The sequence below is a fragment of the Rhinatrema bivittatum genome, chromosome 3 (assembly GCF_901001135.1).
Source record: "Rhinatrema bivittatum chromosome 3, aRhiBiv1.1, whole genome shotgun sequence".
NCBI classification, from domain to species: domain Eukaryota; kingdom Metazoa; phylum Chordata; class Amphibia; order Gymnophiona; family Rhinatrematidae; genus Rhinatrema; species Rhinatrema bivittatum.
The window spans coordinates 362,826,959-362,843,389 of NC_042617.1; the positions used below are offsets into that span (position 1 = coordinate 362,826,959).

General features: G+C 43.7%; 1 protein-coding gene across 1 annotated transcript in view; it reads right to left on the bottom strand.

Annotated features, from left to right (window-relative positions):
• CFAP206 (cilia and flagella associated protein 206) overlaps nucleotides 1–16,431 on the bottom strand; it is a 236,876-nt gene that overhangs the window by 169,892 nt on the left and 50,553 nt on the right. The window contains exon 6 of the mRNA XM_029595447.1: nucleotides 1,365–1,519. Within this exon, the coding sequence (XP_029451307.1) occupies nucleotides 1,365–1,519 (155 nt within the window). The remainder of the gene's footprint in view (nucleotides 1–1,364; nucleotides 1,520–16,431) is intronic.

Sequence of the window (16,431 nt, forward strand, 5' to 3'; positions counted from 1 at the left end):
AGGGACACGAGAATGGGGATTGCTCCAGTGGAGGGCATCGGTGGCCACTGGGGAACCGAAGGTCCTCGGACAATGGCTGAATTGGAAGGGTGCCCAGAAAGACGTCCAGATGCTCCAGAAAGGTGCTAGCATCAAGGGCGGGGGCTCGGGCTCGGGTATGGGGGCCGGTGGCACCAGCAGCTCAACACTCTGGAGAGCCTTAAGCACCACAGGACTGCACCCTGTGGTCCAACTCCTTCCTGAAAGTCTGGAGTGGCCAAAACTGATGGAGGGGGATGAGGCATCACCAGCTCTTCCTCAGTGGCAACGGTGCCCAGCACAGTGTCAGTGGGGGAACGCCTAGGATTACCAGGGGCATCAGAGGATGGGGCCTCCGATGGCCAGTGTTGCTTCGGTGGTGCTCAGCAGCCGCTGATGTCGCCCTGGCACCAGGAGCCATGTGCTGACGGCACTGGTGGCGATGCTTATGGGAATCTCTTTGGTGCTTGGTCCGGTCTTTCCCTGGTGCTGAGGAAAGCAGAAGATCCCGATGTCTGGGGAGAGCGGTGAAACCATCAAGGATCTATCACTGTACTCCTCGATCCTTGGAGTTACCGGCGAGAGGAACAGCCAGGGGAAGCGCATCTGAAGGCTCCCTGCGCCCTCCTCGGCATCGATGGAACCAATGCAGGACTAGAAGGAGCAGATTTTGGGGCCTCCGAAATGTTTCTCCATCTTATCGAGGCATGCTTGCTGCCCTTTCGGGGTCATCTGATCACATAGACGGCACCCACAGATGTCATGCGAGGCCCCCAGCCAGAGGATGCAAACCTCATGCGGATCTGTGCTAGACATGGTCCATGATCGGCGGTCACCATGATAGACATGGTCGATGACCGGCGGTCACCGCGAGGGCGAGAGTCGGGAATCGACCGCAATGTTGAAAAAAAGAGACAATAGAAAACCTAACACACTGAGAAGGCACCGACCATGAAAGGGTACCCGACGAGGAACTGGCAAGAACCCGAAACTTATTGAGAAAAAAACAGAAAAATGGAGAGCTCCAAGACATGAGGCAACTGCACCACGGAAAAGAAGAGACTAAAGGGGGACCTCGTGTGCTTCAGTCTGCTGGGCCAAGCATCTAGGAAACTTTGACAAAAGTTTTCTGTGCAGGTTCCATCAGATGATGTCACACACATGTGGAAGACTACCATCCTGCTTGTCCTAGGAGAACAATAGCTTTGCTTACAAGGAAACACAAGCTCCTTGTTCTAATACACATGTGGAAAAAGGGGAGGAGAATTAGGTAACTCAGATTAAGAGTAAAACCGAAAACACAGCTAACATCCAAAAACGTACCAACAGTACAATAGACTTACAATCATCAAGCCTTCTCCTCCTTTACCGCTGTCTTTGTTGAATAAGCGAATTCCTGTGACAATCATTGTAAGCTCTCTCAGTTGGTTTTCTTTATCTTTCTTAATGAGCGAGAGAAAGTTGCCAAGCTCAGACTGGGGAAACACGCTCTGCAGAGCAGCTAGAAGAAAGGAACAATGAGTATTACAAATAATAGGGCCATGCCCAGAATACAGCCACCCCGTGTCCAATTAATTTCTGCAAAGACAGTGGTATTCACTTCCAGTCCTCAAGGGCCACAAACAGGTCAGGTTTTCAGGATATCCCTAATGAATATGCATGAGAGATTTGCATGTACAGTGCCTCAGTTGTGTGCAGATTTCTCTCCTGCATATTCACTAGGGGTATCTTAAAAACCTGATCTATTTGTGGACCACGAGGACTGGAAGTGAATATCATTGTGCTAAGAGAATAGAAAAGAATCACACAGTGTACACTGCAAAGAGAAGCATTCCAGTGAAAATAATCAGACACTCACTTACCATATTTACATTTTCTATAACAACAAATAAGGAAATGCTGGTGGTTTAGCAGTTTGGAAAGGTAAATATTACAAAATCTTTTTTAAATGATTTACTTATGATTTCTAGGGGTGGGATGGGGAGATAAGGCTGGAAGGGCTAGTTATTATTTGTGTCAAATGTTCCCCTGTATCTTCCTGTACAGGGAAACATTTGTTATGCCATTAGCTTGCAAAAATTACTGGTTTTTTGTGTTGTGCAATGGAGGCTCTGAAACAAAGCCCAGTGAATAAAAATGGACCCTTGGAATAATTCTGGGGGTGTGCACATGACCTCTAGTTTTAGGACAGAGTGTCTCGCTACTTAATTGTCTTTGTTGATGACTATTATCAGTACTCTCCAGTTATATTAGTTTGAAATCTGTCCTGTCTTCCTAAGCCCATGTTTTATGCTCCCTGTTTAATGTAACTTTATCTTCTATACAGTTGTTAAATGGATTCCCCTTGTTTCATTGTAAACCGGTACGATAAGACTTGGTCTTGAGCATCGGTATATTAAAAGAACTTAAATAAATAAATAAATAAATAATAATAAATAAATATCATTATGTCAGAAGTTTATTAAGGAGATGGTATATCTATTTAAGTGGTGAGGTGGGGGAAAACCTCCAGGAGTGTATATGAGTATAATATAAGGTGGTTCTTATGAAGAGATACGGTTTCTTCAAGCTGGAGTGAAGCCCATTGTAGGGGATGGAGGGGGGTCTGTCTCTCCTTTGCAGCTACTGGCCAGTGTCCAGCAGGCTCAGGGCTCCAGGAGATGCAGAATAGACTCCTGGGCAGTGCTTCTAGCTGCCTAGGAGGATTCATGGAGTTCAAGTACTTGGGTTTCCATCCTTTGACCAAGGAAAAAGATGTAAAAGGATTTGTGAGCACTAAATATTATCTCACTTGAAAAGGGTGGACTAAGGGCTAGTCCCTATGCTAAAGGGGAAGAAAAGAAAAGAGCTAATGTTATTCTGAACGTGTTTCTTAGTGGAAATGCTTGTTGTGGTTGTTGTTACTAGTGCTTGTAAGAAACCTGTGTACCCTGAGAAATCAGTGAGTTGGGGGGTTTTTTGCAATTAAAGTTTTATTGAGTTTTAAATGTGTACAAAACAAAGGTTGTCAAACATGAGCCATATCAGTAATAAACAAACATTGATTCAAAAAACAAGCATTGATTAAAAAAATCCCAACCCCCTCCCCCCCCGACAGGAGTTCTCTAAACACCAAAACTAGATGTTGAGCACCGTGTCCGCGCTTGGGCCTGCTCACCTCGCTAGCTCCTCTGCAGGTCACGGGTCGGCCTCCCCAGCGGCAGCTGCGAGCTCTCCCAGGCCTCGGCATCCCGCGGCGGCAGTTGCCGGGCCTTCCACTGCGCACCAGGCCTCATGCCGGTAAACTCGGCGTCGGTTTTCATAACCTGCCTGTTTGCCATTTTCATTACTGGCAGATGGGTGGTTTACCGGCGTTGGTGCCGAGTTTTTTTTTTTTCACTTTAAAAAGAAGTACAGAAAAGCAGTTTTTTCTGCTTTTCTGTTCTTTTTTTACCTGCGCTCAGCTATTAAAGCCTACTCCAGGCAGGCGTTAATAGCTGAGAGATAAATGTGCGTCTGAGACGTACATTTATCTTTTTGCATGCGGAGTGAATGAATAATAGGCTCATTCACATGCATTTGCATGTGATGAGCGCTATTACATTCACTCCGCGTCTGACGCAGGTTAAATAGGTGCTAATCCTCCTATTGCATTAGGGGGTGGATTAGCGCCTATTTAACTCACGTCGGAGTGCAGGTTATATAGTGCGCTCAGCAGAGCGCACTGTATTGCATCGGCCCCTAAATCAGCAGATATGATAATGCCTGTGCCTGCACAACGATTATTGTTCCCTGCAGCTTCTAAGAAAGTATGAGGACATTCTTTAAAGGCTAATAAATGTTCATGTCTTTTGCGGATGTGTGTCTCTTGAATAAAAGCAATGCTAACGTTTTGCATTATCAGCTCCCTCTTTAGCAAGAAGCACTTCTTATAGGTATTAAACCTTTTTACATTCTGGGAAACTAAATTAACCATACCAGCAATGATTAATAAAATAAGAAACATGGGTGTACGGTAATATCCAAAGGTTGGTCATTAAAATTGGCCCTAACGGAACTTGATCCCAAGCAAATACATACACAAAATAATGTAGGTACAATGAAAACTCCATTGCCCCCCCCCCCCCCCCCCCCAGAATCCCCAGTTCGTGATTCACCCTCCTTCCCTTGTGAATCCTGACCCATGGAGGGCTTGCCCGTGTGGTTCAAATTAAAAACACGCTATCCGACAAGATTACCTTGAAAACAGAAGTCCCACAAGGTCAGCACCTATCCGCTACGTTGTTTAACATATATCTTCTGCCACTATGCCATCTCCTCGCTGGACTTGGAATCATACACTACATCTACGCTGACGACATCCAGTTAATCCTACCAATCGATGAAACAATTGAAAAAACAATAGGCCTAGCCATGATGTATCTAGATATAATAAAACAGCTTCTAAACCAAATGGAGCTAATAATCAACATTGATAAAACCAAATTTATACACTTAGAAAGGAAAAGCATGAACATTTCACAAACTCCAATATTTCTCAATAACAACCAAAAAATCGACTTAGCAAAGAAAGTTCGAAATCTCGGAGTAATAATTGACAATGAACTAAACCTCAAACAACACATATCAATAAAGGTTAAGAAAGGATATGCTAAACTCATGATACTAAGAAAACTGAAACCATTACTATCATTACCAAACTTCCGTACTGTACTTCAATCTCTGATTTTCGCCAGCACAGACTATTGTAATGCCTTGCTACTAGGCCTACCCAACACTACAGTAAGACCTCTACAGATTTTACAAAGTGCTGCAGCTAGAATTCTCACTGGAAAAAACAAAAGAGATCACATAACAGATACACTCGCCACCCTACATTGGCTTCCCATAGAACAAAGAATACAGTTCAAAGCACTGTGCTTAATACACAAACTTATCCACGACGATAAAGCAGAATGGCTGAACACAGCACTTGTACATGTCCCACACAGAAATTTAAGGTCAGCAAACAGAGCACTCCTTCCCATTCCTTCTGTGAAAACCGCAAGACTTACCCAAGTAAGGGAGCGAGCTCTGTCTCTAGCCGGTCCCATATTATGGAACTCCATGCCCCTTGACCTTAGACTCCAGAGCAATCATAAACTTTTCAAAACACAACTCAAAACCTGGCTTTACATACAAGCCTTCAAGAAAGAAAAATGATGCAGGAAACCAAGCAAAGATATGCGGCATAAAGCACCGAATACCTAATTTAATGATCCTTACTGAATTATTTCAACCTTTTTAACTGTAGGCAACCTTCAGGAAACATTGCTATGCAACACTTATTCCCCAAATAAACACCTTATTGTTTCCGAATACTAATGGCACCACCTATGTAATGTACGACCCATATTTTTTTATATTGGTACCCTATTGTAAACCGTTATGATGGTGAATAACTTAATGACGGTATATAAAACCTCTTAAATAAAATAAAATAAAATAAATCCCCAGTGAGTCCTCCCCCACCTCCATGTTAAAGATAAAGAAACCAATAACTCTCATAGCAACAATAAAATATAAATTATGTGTTGACTATAATGTAAATGTAACAAGAGCTGTTTCGCTTCATAAAAGAAAAGCATATGGAGTATGGCCATTAATAAAATGGCTGCTTGCAACTTTCTGTTGGCTACTAAGTACCTTCAGTGTGAACAAAAACAAAGTCCATGTTTTTCAGCATCCGGAGAACCAACACAGTCATCCTTGGTGTGCTAATACCTCTCTGGCCTTTTTAATCTGAGATCGTAAGCATCCTCCGCCGGGGCCCACATGCCGCCATTTTGGAGCTGGATCTGTTGGAAAACTTGCTGAAGCTTTGACGGCATGGGGAAAGTGACTTCCAGGCCTGCCCTCCAGAAGGACTTTGCCGCTTCAGCTGGTGTCTTAATCTGGTATGAAGTGCCCTTGAATTGAAAGATTAGAGCAAACAGGAAAGCCCAACAATACCTGATGTCTACAAGGGATAGTGCAGCAGTAACTTCCTTTAATTCGAAGCGTCTCTTGGGAGTGCTTGGAGCAATGTAATGAATACTAGCAATATCTAGCTCTTTCCACTTCCAAATTGCTTTCGTAAGAGCTATTTTCATGCTTTCCTTCTTCAAGGTGTAACTGTGGAAATTGATAATCATGTCGCATGGTTGAATATCGCGACGTGGGCTGAGCACCCTATGCGCCCGTTCAATTTTAATTTGACTTACAGTTTGGGTTAAATTGCCTGATGCTCCCTCCTTGCTCTGTAGTAGAAAGCAACATATGTCGGCTGCCATAGACACACAGTTTAAATATGCCTCAGTTTCAGGTACTCCTCGTTTGCGGATATTGGCCCGCTCTAGTTCTTCAGTCTTGTTGGACAGGGCTTCCATCTCAGATCTCAGGGCTTTATTTTGAACTGATTGGGCTGTAATCAGCGCATTATGATTCTCCAGCCGTCAGTCCATGTCATCCACACGGTGCCCCATCGCTGTAATGTCCTCTTTCATTTCAGTAATGGACACTAAAAGCTCGGTTTTATGATTCTGCATATCTGTCCTGATCTCTAGGAACCACTCTCTCATTTCAGACCGTGTTGGGAATTCTGTGGGTTCGTGGGTCGTACTCAGCTCGGTGGTGGGTCTCACAGTGAGGCCTTCCGCTTCTTTGTCGCTGGCATCTCCCATACGCTTAGGGGCCTGGTCTTCTTCCTTTGAAGGTAGTTCTCCTGCCAGCTTGGAGAAGGAGAATTGTTTCAAATCTGTCACTCATTTTCGAGTGGACATTATTTATCTCTGCCCAAATTATGTTGTGAGAGTCGTCAGAGCCGTTGAGAGTTACGGAAAATGCTTAAAATGTCAGAGGCAAAGTTGGAGGTCAAGGTTCAGGCGGCCATTTTGCAGCATGGCAGAAGAGTGCCCCCCCCCTCCAGAAATCAGTGAGTTTTGTAAGTTTTGTTCTGACAGCTGGTATCCCCAGATTTTGGAGAAAAAAAAGGATTTTGTTTGAAGATACTGTTTGTAGTAACACCCTCCAATGTTGGTTCAACAGAGGCTGTCAGTTGTGGAAGAAGTTGGGGCGCAGTCAGAAGGGGGTTGCACAGAGGAAGGAGGCATTTGGCAAAGCCTTTGCCTCTGAGCCAGGTCCAGCACACCATCTGCTGGACCCTTTTTGTCTTTGAACCCACACAGAGACTGGTGCTCGGTTCACAAACAGGCAGCAGACCCTCTGTCATTTTATGCACCCCCCCAACAGGAGGTTACAGTTGGAACATCATTAATGGAAAGAGCCTCTCTGTAAAACTAATAAAAAGAATGGACTATAAACTGATTTACTGCTTTGAAAATTTGCCACAAATACTTCCATGTTTCGATCTAGTACAGAATTCCTTTTGTTAGTAAACAGAGTATATCAACATGAAAAAAATATTAGATCTAATCATTTTTTCATTTAACCAGAAAAGCAGAAATTGAGTTAACTAATCCACTTATATTAAATCATATCCAAAATAAAATCTCAGGAATTATTACTTTCTCTGAATTGTATTAAGAGGTGTACATTTTTTTATACTGCATGTTTTAATGTGACAGCACGAAAACTGCTAATTTTTATTTGTTATGGAGGATTTTTTCCTTTATAAATATGTTAGGATGCATCCACTATAGATTTATGGGTGGAGTGATTTGTTTTAAAGTATAAGATTAGTTGCATTTACTTTAGATTTGGTTGTAATTCCCACTGAGCAGATTTTCAATCATGCGAAAGCAAAATATAAGTTTTAAAATAAAAATAAAATGACTAAACATTCTCTCACTGAAAGTATTCCAAAGGCATTAAAGACTGTAATGTGAGCACTGGCCACGTTTCACATTTCTGATGACACCTTTCCAGCATTAACTGCAGGCCAAACAGAGGAGGAGTTTCTTGTGATGAGCACTGAGGGAGATAAAGAAAGAAATCAGGAAAGCAAAAGGTCAAATGGAAGAAAAGATTGTCAAAAAGTAAAGTGAGGTAACAAAACATTTTTCTGATATATCAGAGAAAGAAGGAAGGCCCAAAGTAGTATAGCGAAATTGAAAGGTGACAAGGAGAAATGTGTAAAGAGAGATGAAGAAAAGACAGAAATATTAAACAAATATGTCAGTTTGGTGTTCACTAAAGAAGACCTTGGAGAAGGACTATTGCTGGTTCAACAAGGCCATAGATGGGAGTGGAGTAGATGCAACTCCATTTACAGAAGACAATGTATGGGACAATCTAACAGGTCAATACAGTAAAGTGCGGCCGCGGTTACCCTGCTTCTAACCGGCCTTCTACTCACAATTTGGCCGCATTAGTCCAACCTGCGATTCACTATCCCCTTTAACCCATTCTTACCGCCTCTTTAAATCAACGAGTAACCCCTTCCGCCCGCGGCATGAATATGAGACGTAAACGATCGGATTAGCTATTCCCCCCCATTCAGTAATGCACGCCCCGACTATCACCTTTTTAACCTGCAGTTTAGCCGCGCATTTAACCTGCTAATTTACCGCCTACCCCTACCCCTGTGTTAGAGGCAGGGGTAAGGGTAGACGGCAAACTTTCCCCCAAAAGAAAACCTAAAATCCCCTCCTCCCGAAGCGACTGGACATGTAAAATATGTAAAACCTAAAATCCCCTCCTCCCGAAGCGACTCGACATGTGAAATATGTGAATAAGTGTAACCAACTTACTTTTTGTTTCTTTTTCAGCCCTTTCAGCCTTCTCTGCTGTCCTCCGGAGGGGGCAGCTGGCGGCGAAAGCAGATTCCAGCGGCCCCCGCCGGCGAAGACGGACGAACGCACGCCCGTAGTACACGGGCGCTCAAGCCAATGAAAGCACATGAACATGCGTGCGTGACGTCACGGCACACACGCCGCCGGCTTCCCCCTCCGGCTTCCCCCTCCGGCTGCCCCCGCCGGCTTCCCCCTCCGGAGGACGGCAGAGAAGGCTGAAAGGGCTGAAAAAGAAACAAAAAGTAAGTTGGTTACACTTATTCACATATTTCACATGTCGAGTCGCTTCGGGAGGAGGGGGTTTTAGGTTTTTGGGTTTTACATATTTTACATATCGAGCCACTTTGGGAGGAGGGGATTTTAGGTTTTACATATTTTACATGTCGAGTCGCTTCAGGAGTCGCTTCGGGAGGAGGGGATTTTAGGTTTTCTTTGGTTAAAGTTGGGATCCACTTCCTGGTGCCTGTCATTTCAAATGTCATTTGAAATGACATTTGAAATGACAGGTACCAGCGCACCCAGGATACTGTATAGGCGCTGTATAAAGCGCCTATACAGTAAAATGGATTGCGCGGGCCTAACACTTCACGGACGCTTCTTGGACGCGGCTTGCATTTGCAAGCTATTTAAATACAGTATCGAGCGATAGGTGAGCCGGACTGTGCGTGCGGCAAACGCGGGTGCGCCCGGCACTAACGCAGCTCTTCCTACGGCTCCTTACTGTATCGGCCTGTAAGAAAATTGAAAGTGGACAAGGCCGGATGAGGTACATCCCAGGATACTAAGGGAACTCAGGGATATGCTGGCAGGTCCACTGAAAGACATATTCAATAGATCCCTAGAAATGGGAGTGGTAGCATAAGATTGGTGAAGAGTGGTGGTGGTCCCACTTCATAAGAGTGTTAGCTGAGATGAAGCTGGAAATTACAGGCTGGTTAGCCTCATCTCGGTGGTGGGAAAATTAATGAAGATTCTGCTGAAGGAAAGGATAGTAACCTATCTACAATCCGGTGGGTTGCTGGACCTGAGGCAGCATGGATTCACCAGGGGAAGGCCCTGTCAAGACAAATCTGATCGACTTTTTGACTGGATGACTAGAGAATTGGATCAAGGAAGAGCGCTCAATGTGATTTACTTGGATTTCAGCAAAGCTTTTGATATGGTCCTGTACAGGAGGCTCAGCACCAAGATAGTGGAGTGGATTATAAACTGGTCATCTGACAGGAGACAGCATGAAATGGTAAATAAAACCTACTCTGAAGAGAGAACAGTTTTAAGTGGATTGGTTGTGGGTCTGGTTGTGTTCAATATCTTTGTGAGCGACAATGTGGAAGGAATAGAAGGTAAAGCTTGTTTATTTGCAGATAATACTAAAATCTGCAATAGAGTGGACAAGCCTGAAGGAGTAGAGCGAATGAACAGTGATTTAGGAAAGCTTGAAGAGTGGTCGAAGATTTGATAGCTGGAATTCAATATCAAGAAGTGCAGAGTTATGAATCTGGGGTGCAGTAATCCAAAAGAGCTGTATGTGATAGGGGGTGAAAGACTAATGTGCAAGGACTGGAAGAGGGACCTTGGGATAATGGTATCTGGTGATGTGAAGGCAGCAAAGCAATGTGACAAGGTGATAGCTAAAGCCAGAAGAATGCTGGGCTGCACAGAGACAGGAAAAACCAGTAAGAAAAAGAAGGTGGTAATTCTCTGAGAAGGAGAAACCCTAAAGTTTACTACTGTATATGCAGCAAATTGGATTCTCTGACATCACAAAATAGACATTTGGCCTGTATTCACTGAAGCCACATACAGGGGATGAACTTTTTCTGACTAAGCAGTGTGCGTTTTGGTCTATCTGCTCCACAAAGACACTGTTTACCAGGGCTTCTTGCAAAGTAAAGAAGAGTTCTCTCTGTAATCACAGAGAAAACCTAAGATAATGCAAACTGTGGAAAATGGAAGTGCCTGGCAAGTGAACTCTCCAATCAACAGAGAAGAATTTATCAGGAAAAGCCATCATCGGACCCAGGTCTGCTCTCCATCACTCAATCACTGATGATCCTCTGGGAGGAGTACTAAGTTGTCCAAAGTGAAGAAGAAGAACCAATCACCCCTCTATTCAAGTACCTACTTTCATATGCATTAGCTCACTGAATAATGCATAGCCTGGCTCTTAAAACAGCAGGGAAGTATGGACTTGGGGCTTGGCTATCAAGATCCACTGTCACCATTAAGAAGACACAGAGTCACTGCTTTCTGCCCCTCCCTGTAACCCGACTAATAGACAAGATCCAATATCCAGGAGGGCACTACACATAAGAGTCTCCTGTGCTGCTACCTCGTAGCCAGAGTCAAACTTGCCTTTTTCCTTTTAAAGGATTAGACAAGTCCTCTTCAGGCTCAACGAGATGCCAAGACCATTGGTGTGTGCTTCCAGCAACAAAGTCAGCCTTTGTGACCTCAAGCTTCTCTTGTAGCTCAGAGACAAAGACAATCTCCAGAGTGAGGAGATTGGGGTTTCCACATGGAGTCTGGTTTTGGGGGAGTTATCTAGGCTTTTTAGCAACTACATGTAAGTTCAGGCTAATGTGATTTGTTATTATTAGTTTCTATTATCTGCTAAACTCTAATCACCATAAATATATCCTGTGGTTAGGATTTCGGTACAAGTTCCTTGTCTGAGAGGAATAATTTGTTAGTATTTTTCCTAGTGGTTCCGGTTGAGAGATAAGCAAGTTTGCTTACCGTAAACGGTGTTTCCATAGATAGCAGGATGAATTAGCTATGCTGTCTGGGAAGCACCACGATCCCGGGTAGGCGGAGTTTCTTTTAGCTGACTACAGAGTTTTGAACTCTGTGCGTCTGCGCAGTCGTCTTCCCGCGCAGTTCTCTCAGCTCTTCAGTTTCTTTGTAGCCAAGCGAGAGGTAGGTTCAGAAGGTATGTCTGTCCCCATGTGACTGTCTAGGGAGGAGGGAGGGTCAGCATGGCTAATTCATCCTGCTATCTACAGAAACACCATTTACGGTAAGCAAACTTGCTTTTTCCCGTCAATAGCAGGGCTGAATTAACCATGCTGTCTGGGAGTCCCAAGCTCCCTGGTTGTGTCCTTGTATATTTATTGTTCGTAGTGTTGGACATCAACCCTTGAAATGGTAGACAGTCTCATGTTCTTTTTAGTGATGATAAGACTGCTGTGCCTAGTGCTGCATCAGAGGTCGTCTGATGTTGGAGGCAATAATGCGATGTAAAGGTATGAATGGACGACCATGTTGCCGCTTTGCAGATCTCAAATAATGGAACTTTGTTCAAATGTGCAACTGATGCTGCGGTGGTGCGAATTTGGTGCGCATGAGGCTTAGTGAGTAGTTTGATGGAGCATTTGTTGTAGCAAAAAAGTATGCATTGTGATAACCAACTGGCTATAGTCCTTTTTGAGACTGGTTGACCAGGATCATTTGGGTTAAAGGAAAGGAACAGTTGAGAAGGTCTCGAAGTTGATTGAGTCCTGTTTTTATAGTAAGCCAACACTCTCTTACAGTCCAACGTGTGTAAAAGTTTTTCAGTTCGTTATTATGTGGTTTTGGCATAAAAATAGGTAGAGTTATGGTTTGGTTAAAATGAAAAAATGTTACCATCTTAGGTAGAAAAGAAGGGTGAGGATGAAGTGTCACCTTGTCATGGTAGAATTCAAGATAAGGGGAGTAGTGAACCAAGGCTTGCAGTTCGCTGATCCTCCTTGCAGAAGTATTGGCAATGAGAAAAACGGTTTTCCATGTCATATATTTGATGTGGCTAGAGTCTAATGGTTCGAAAGGTGGAAGCATTAGTTGTTGCGAGACTACATTTAAGTCCCATGGAAATGGAGGTTTAGTCACTGGTGGAGGAAGACGGATCATTCCCTTCATGAATCTAGATATCAATGGGTGGTTAGACATTGGAAGGTTATTAAAAGGTTCATGAAAGGCTGCTATAGCACTGATGTGAACTCGTACCGAAGTGGTTGCTAATCCTGCTTCGTAAAGTGTGTGCAGATATTGCAGTAATTGAGTGGCCGTGGATGACAAAGGGTTTATGTTCTTTGGTGCACACCAGTCTAAGAAACGTTGCCACTTTCCTTTGTAGTTGTGTCTGGTTGAAGGTTTCCGTGACACAATAAGAATATCCTCTAGTTGAGAGGATAAGCCTAAGGGAGTTAATATTTGCCTTTCAATCTCCACACTGTGAGATGAAGGGATTGATTCATTGGGTGAAGTAGTGAGCCACCTTCCTGTGTCAGAAGATGTGGAAGGTTTTGTAGCGTTATCGGTGGATGAATGGAGAGTTTCACGAGATACACATACCAGGGCTGTTTCGGCCATGCCGGAGCTATTAAAATCATGTCTGATACGTCCTGGATGCATTTCTGAATCGTTCGAGAAATGAGTGGAATGGGTGGATAGGCGTACATTAAGCCTGGTGTCCATGGAATGAGAAAGGCATCTGGAGCCATCCTTTGATTGCTGGGATAAATTGAGCAAAATGTTTGGACTTGTCTGTTTGCTTCCATGGCAAAGAGGTCTATTCTGGGAAATCCCCACTGTTGGAAATGTTTTGCTCCACTTCTGGATTTAAGGTCCATTCGTGTGGATGAAAAATCCGACTGAGGCAGTCTGCTGTTACATTGTCCAGACCTGGAAGATAAGTTGCTTGAATTGATACTTGGGCTTTGACTGTCCAATGTAGAATTCGTATTGCTTCCTGGCATAGAGTTCAGGAATCGGACCCTCCTTCCTTGTTTATGTAAAACATGGTTACCTGGTTGTCTGTATATACCATGAGGCTTGATCCCTGTATCTGGTCTGAGAATGTTTGAAGTGCCATCCAGATGGCTCTTAGCTCCAGGAGATTGATCTGGTATGTAGATTCCTGAGGGATCCACAAACCTTGAGTCTTCAGGTCACCCAGATGTGCTCCCCAAACTTTGTTGGAGGCATCTGTGGTTAGAGTTATTTGGAGAGGTGGTAAACGGAATGGAGCTCCCGAGGAAAGATTCTTGGACAGGAACCACCACCGAATGTCCTCTTTCATTGCTTTTGTAATTTGAATTTTTGTGCTGAGTGGTTGTATGTATTGAGACCACTGAGTTTTTAAGCCCCATTGTAACAGGCGCATGTGGAGTCTGGTGTGAGGAACCACATAGATTGCTGCTGCCATATGACCTAGAAGTTGAAGAACCTGGCGTGCTGATGCTCGGTTTCTGTGAAGTAGGGTTTGTGCCAATGTTTGTATGTTCTGCATTCTGTCGTGAGGAAGGTACGCTCTCTGACTGTGCGTATGAGAGCACCTATGAACTGAAGTATCCAAGTTGGTTGTATTTATTTATTTATTTATTTATTTATAGATTCTTATATACCGCGGTACATATAGTTATACATCACCTCGGTTTACAGTGAAACAATAAATTAGCAACAGGCTTTACATATAACAGGTTAAACAGGAGACTTCTCGAAATTGATAAGAAATCCCAACGTCTGAAGGCATTCGATCGTGTGTATCATATACTCTCTCAGTGTAGACTGGTCTGATGCTACTATTAACCAGTCGTCCAGATAAGGAATATTTGGATCGAACGTTTTCTTAGGTGAGCCACCACCACTGCTAGACATTTGGTGAATACTCTTGGGGTTGAAGATAGGCCAAATGGGAGAACCTTGTATTGGTAATGTGTATTCTGAACTTGGAAACAAAGGTAATGCCAGGAAGATGGGTGAATCGGTATAAGAGAATATGCATCCTTCAGGTCGATGGAACATAGCCAATCATTGTGTTGAATCAGCAGTAGGATATTTTTGAGAGAAGCCATTTTGAATTTCTCTCTCCGTATGTGTTTGTTGAGTAGTCAGAGATCTAGAATGGGTCGTAGGCCACCCGACTTCTTTGGAATGAGGAAATATTGGGAATAAAAACCTTGGTGTTGTTGATGAAGGGAAATAATCTGTATGGATTGTTGAATCTGCAGATTGTTCAATTCCACTGTGAGGGATGTGAAGTGGGATCTTTGGAGGAATATGAGGAAGAGATGGAATGGATTGAAAATTCAGAGTTTTTGCAGTTTTTGAAGTGTTTCAAAGAGGTACTGCGTAGTATAAAACTGGTGATGCTGTATCCTATTGGTAAGCATAGAGGAATGATAGATCTTCTTTCCAAAATCATCTAGGCATTTATTTTCTCTGCCCTGTGGGGTATTTGAATGCAACTTATTTTGTTTTGCCTTGGATAAGGCTGATTCTACCACTATTGATTGGTGTGGTAGTTGGGCAGATTCGTAAATTGTTGAATTACGCATTTTATATTTGATGTCAATTTTTCTAAAAGTAGCCGGTGATGAGAAAGGAGTCTTCCAAATTTTAAAGAGTAGATTTTCTAATACTGAATGAGGTGGGAGAGCAGTAGGCTCGGGAGGAGATTCAAATTTCTTTAAGATACTGAGCATTTCAGCTCTGGGGTCAGGTATTCTTCCTGTTTCCACCTGAAAAAGACTGCCTACTTTCTCAACAAATTTCGAATAGGTCAAGTCCTCTGGAGGAGAATATGGTTCAGGTAACCTTTCCTGAGGGTCAGATGGCATACCCGTTGAGGAAGTAACAGAATTAATTGATTCTGGAGAACCTGGACTGATGAGATGAGTTGGAGTATCTTCTTTTGCTGGTTCTAGAGGTTCTATCCCTGTAGGCGGTGCAGGAGAATCTTCTGGAGAATGTGGTGGTGGTAATTCTTTTGTTTTTTCCAATTCTTGGAAAAAAGAGGAGAGAATATCTGAGATTTTCGTCATAGTTGATGCAGCCAAAGTACCTTGTGGAGGAATGTGAATCTTTTGCTTTGGGGTTTTTGTTGGAATTGCCGCAAGCAAAATATCCTCCGGTACTTGTCCCTTATGTTGACCTTGAGGAGGTATAACCGGTGAAGGTCGAATATGTTTTGTTAATGGTATTTGTAATGAAGGAGAATGTCTCTTCTCTTTGGAAAGTGATGAGAGACTCGCCAAGGAACTACCACTAGGAGAAGATCCTAACGTTGAGAATTCTTGAACATCTACTTCAGAAGTTGAAGACATTTTTGAAGAACTTCTTGATGTTATTATTTGTTTTGAAGAAATGATGTGATGTGACTTCTGTTGATGCTTGCCCGATACCCCTGGTGATTGTAGATGCATTGTTTTGGCACCATGTGTTATTGGAGCATCACTAATTAATATGTGCTCTGTAGGTGCATCGTGGGATGGGCTCCGCGCCTTATCTGCTCTGTGCGCCGAAGTTTCGTGTGTCGAAGCTGCTCCATGGCTCGCAGAAGCTCTGTGCCTCGCAGACGCTCGTGCCTTGCAGATGCTTCGTGCCTCGCAGATGCTTCGTGCATTGTGTGTCGCCTTGAGGATGCTTCATGACTGCGATGCACCGTGGACGTGCCGTATCCATGCTTCATACCTTCTGAAGCGTCATGATGCGATTTAGACGACGCAGACAGCGCAGATTTCGAAGAAGTACCCTCTGGTACTTTGCGCCGTGGCTCACCCACTGGATCCCCGGCTTTTGGACGAGGCCTTGAGGGTGTGTGAGACTCTGGCCTTAATCGTTTTTCGGGTTGTTCGTCCTGCTGGTCCCAGCGAGGACGCCCTCTTCAGGTGTGCCTTAC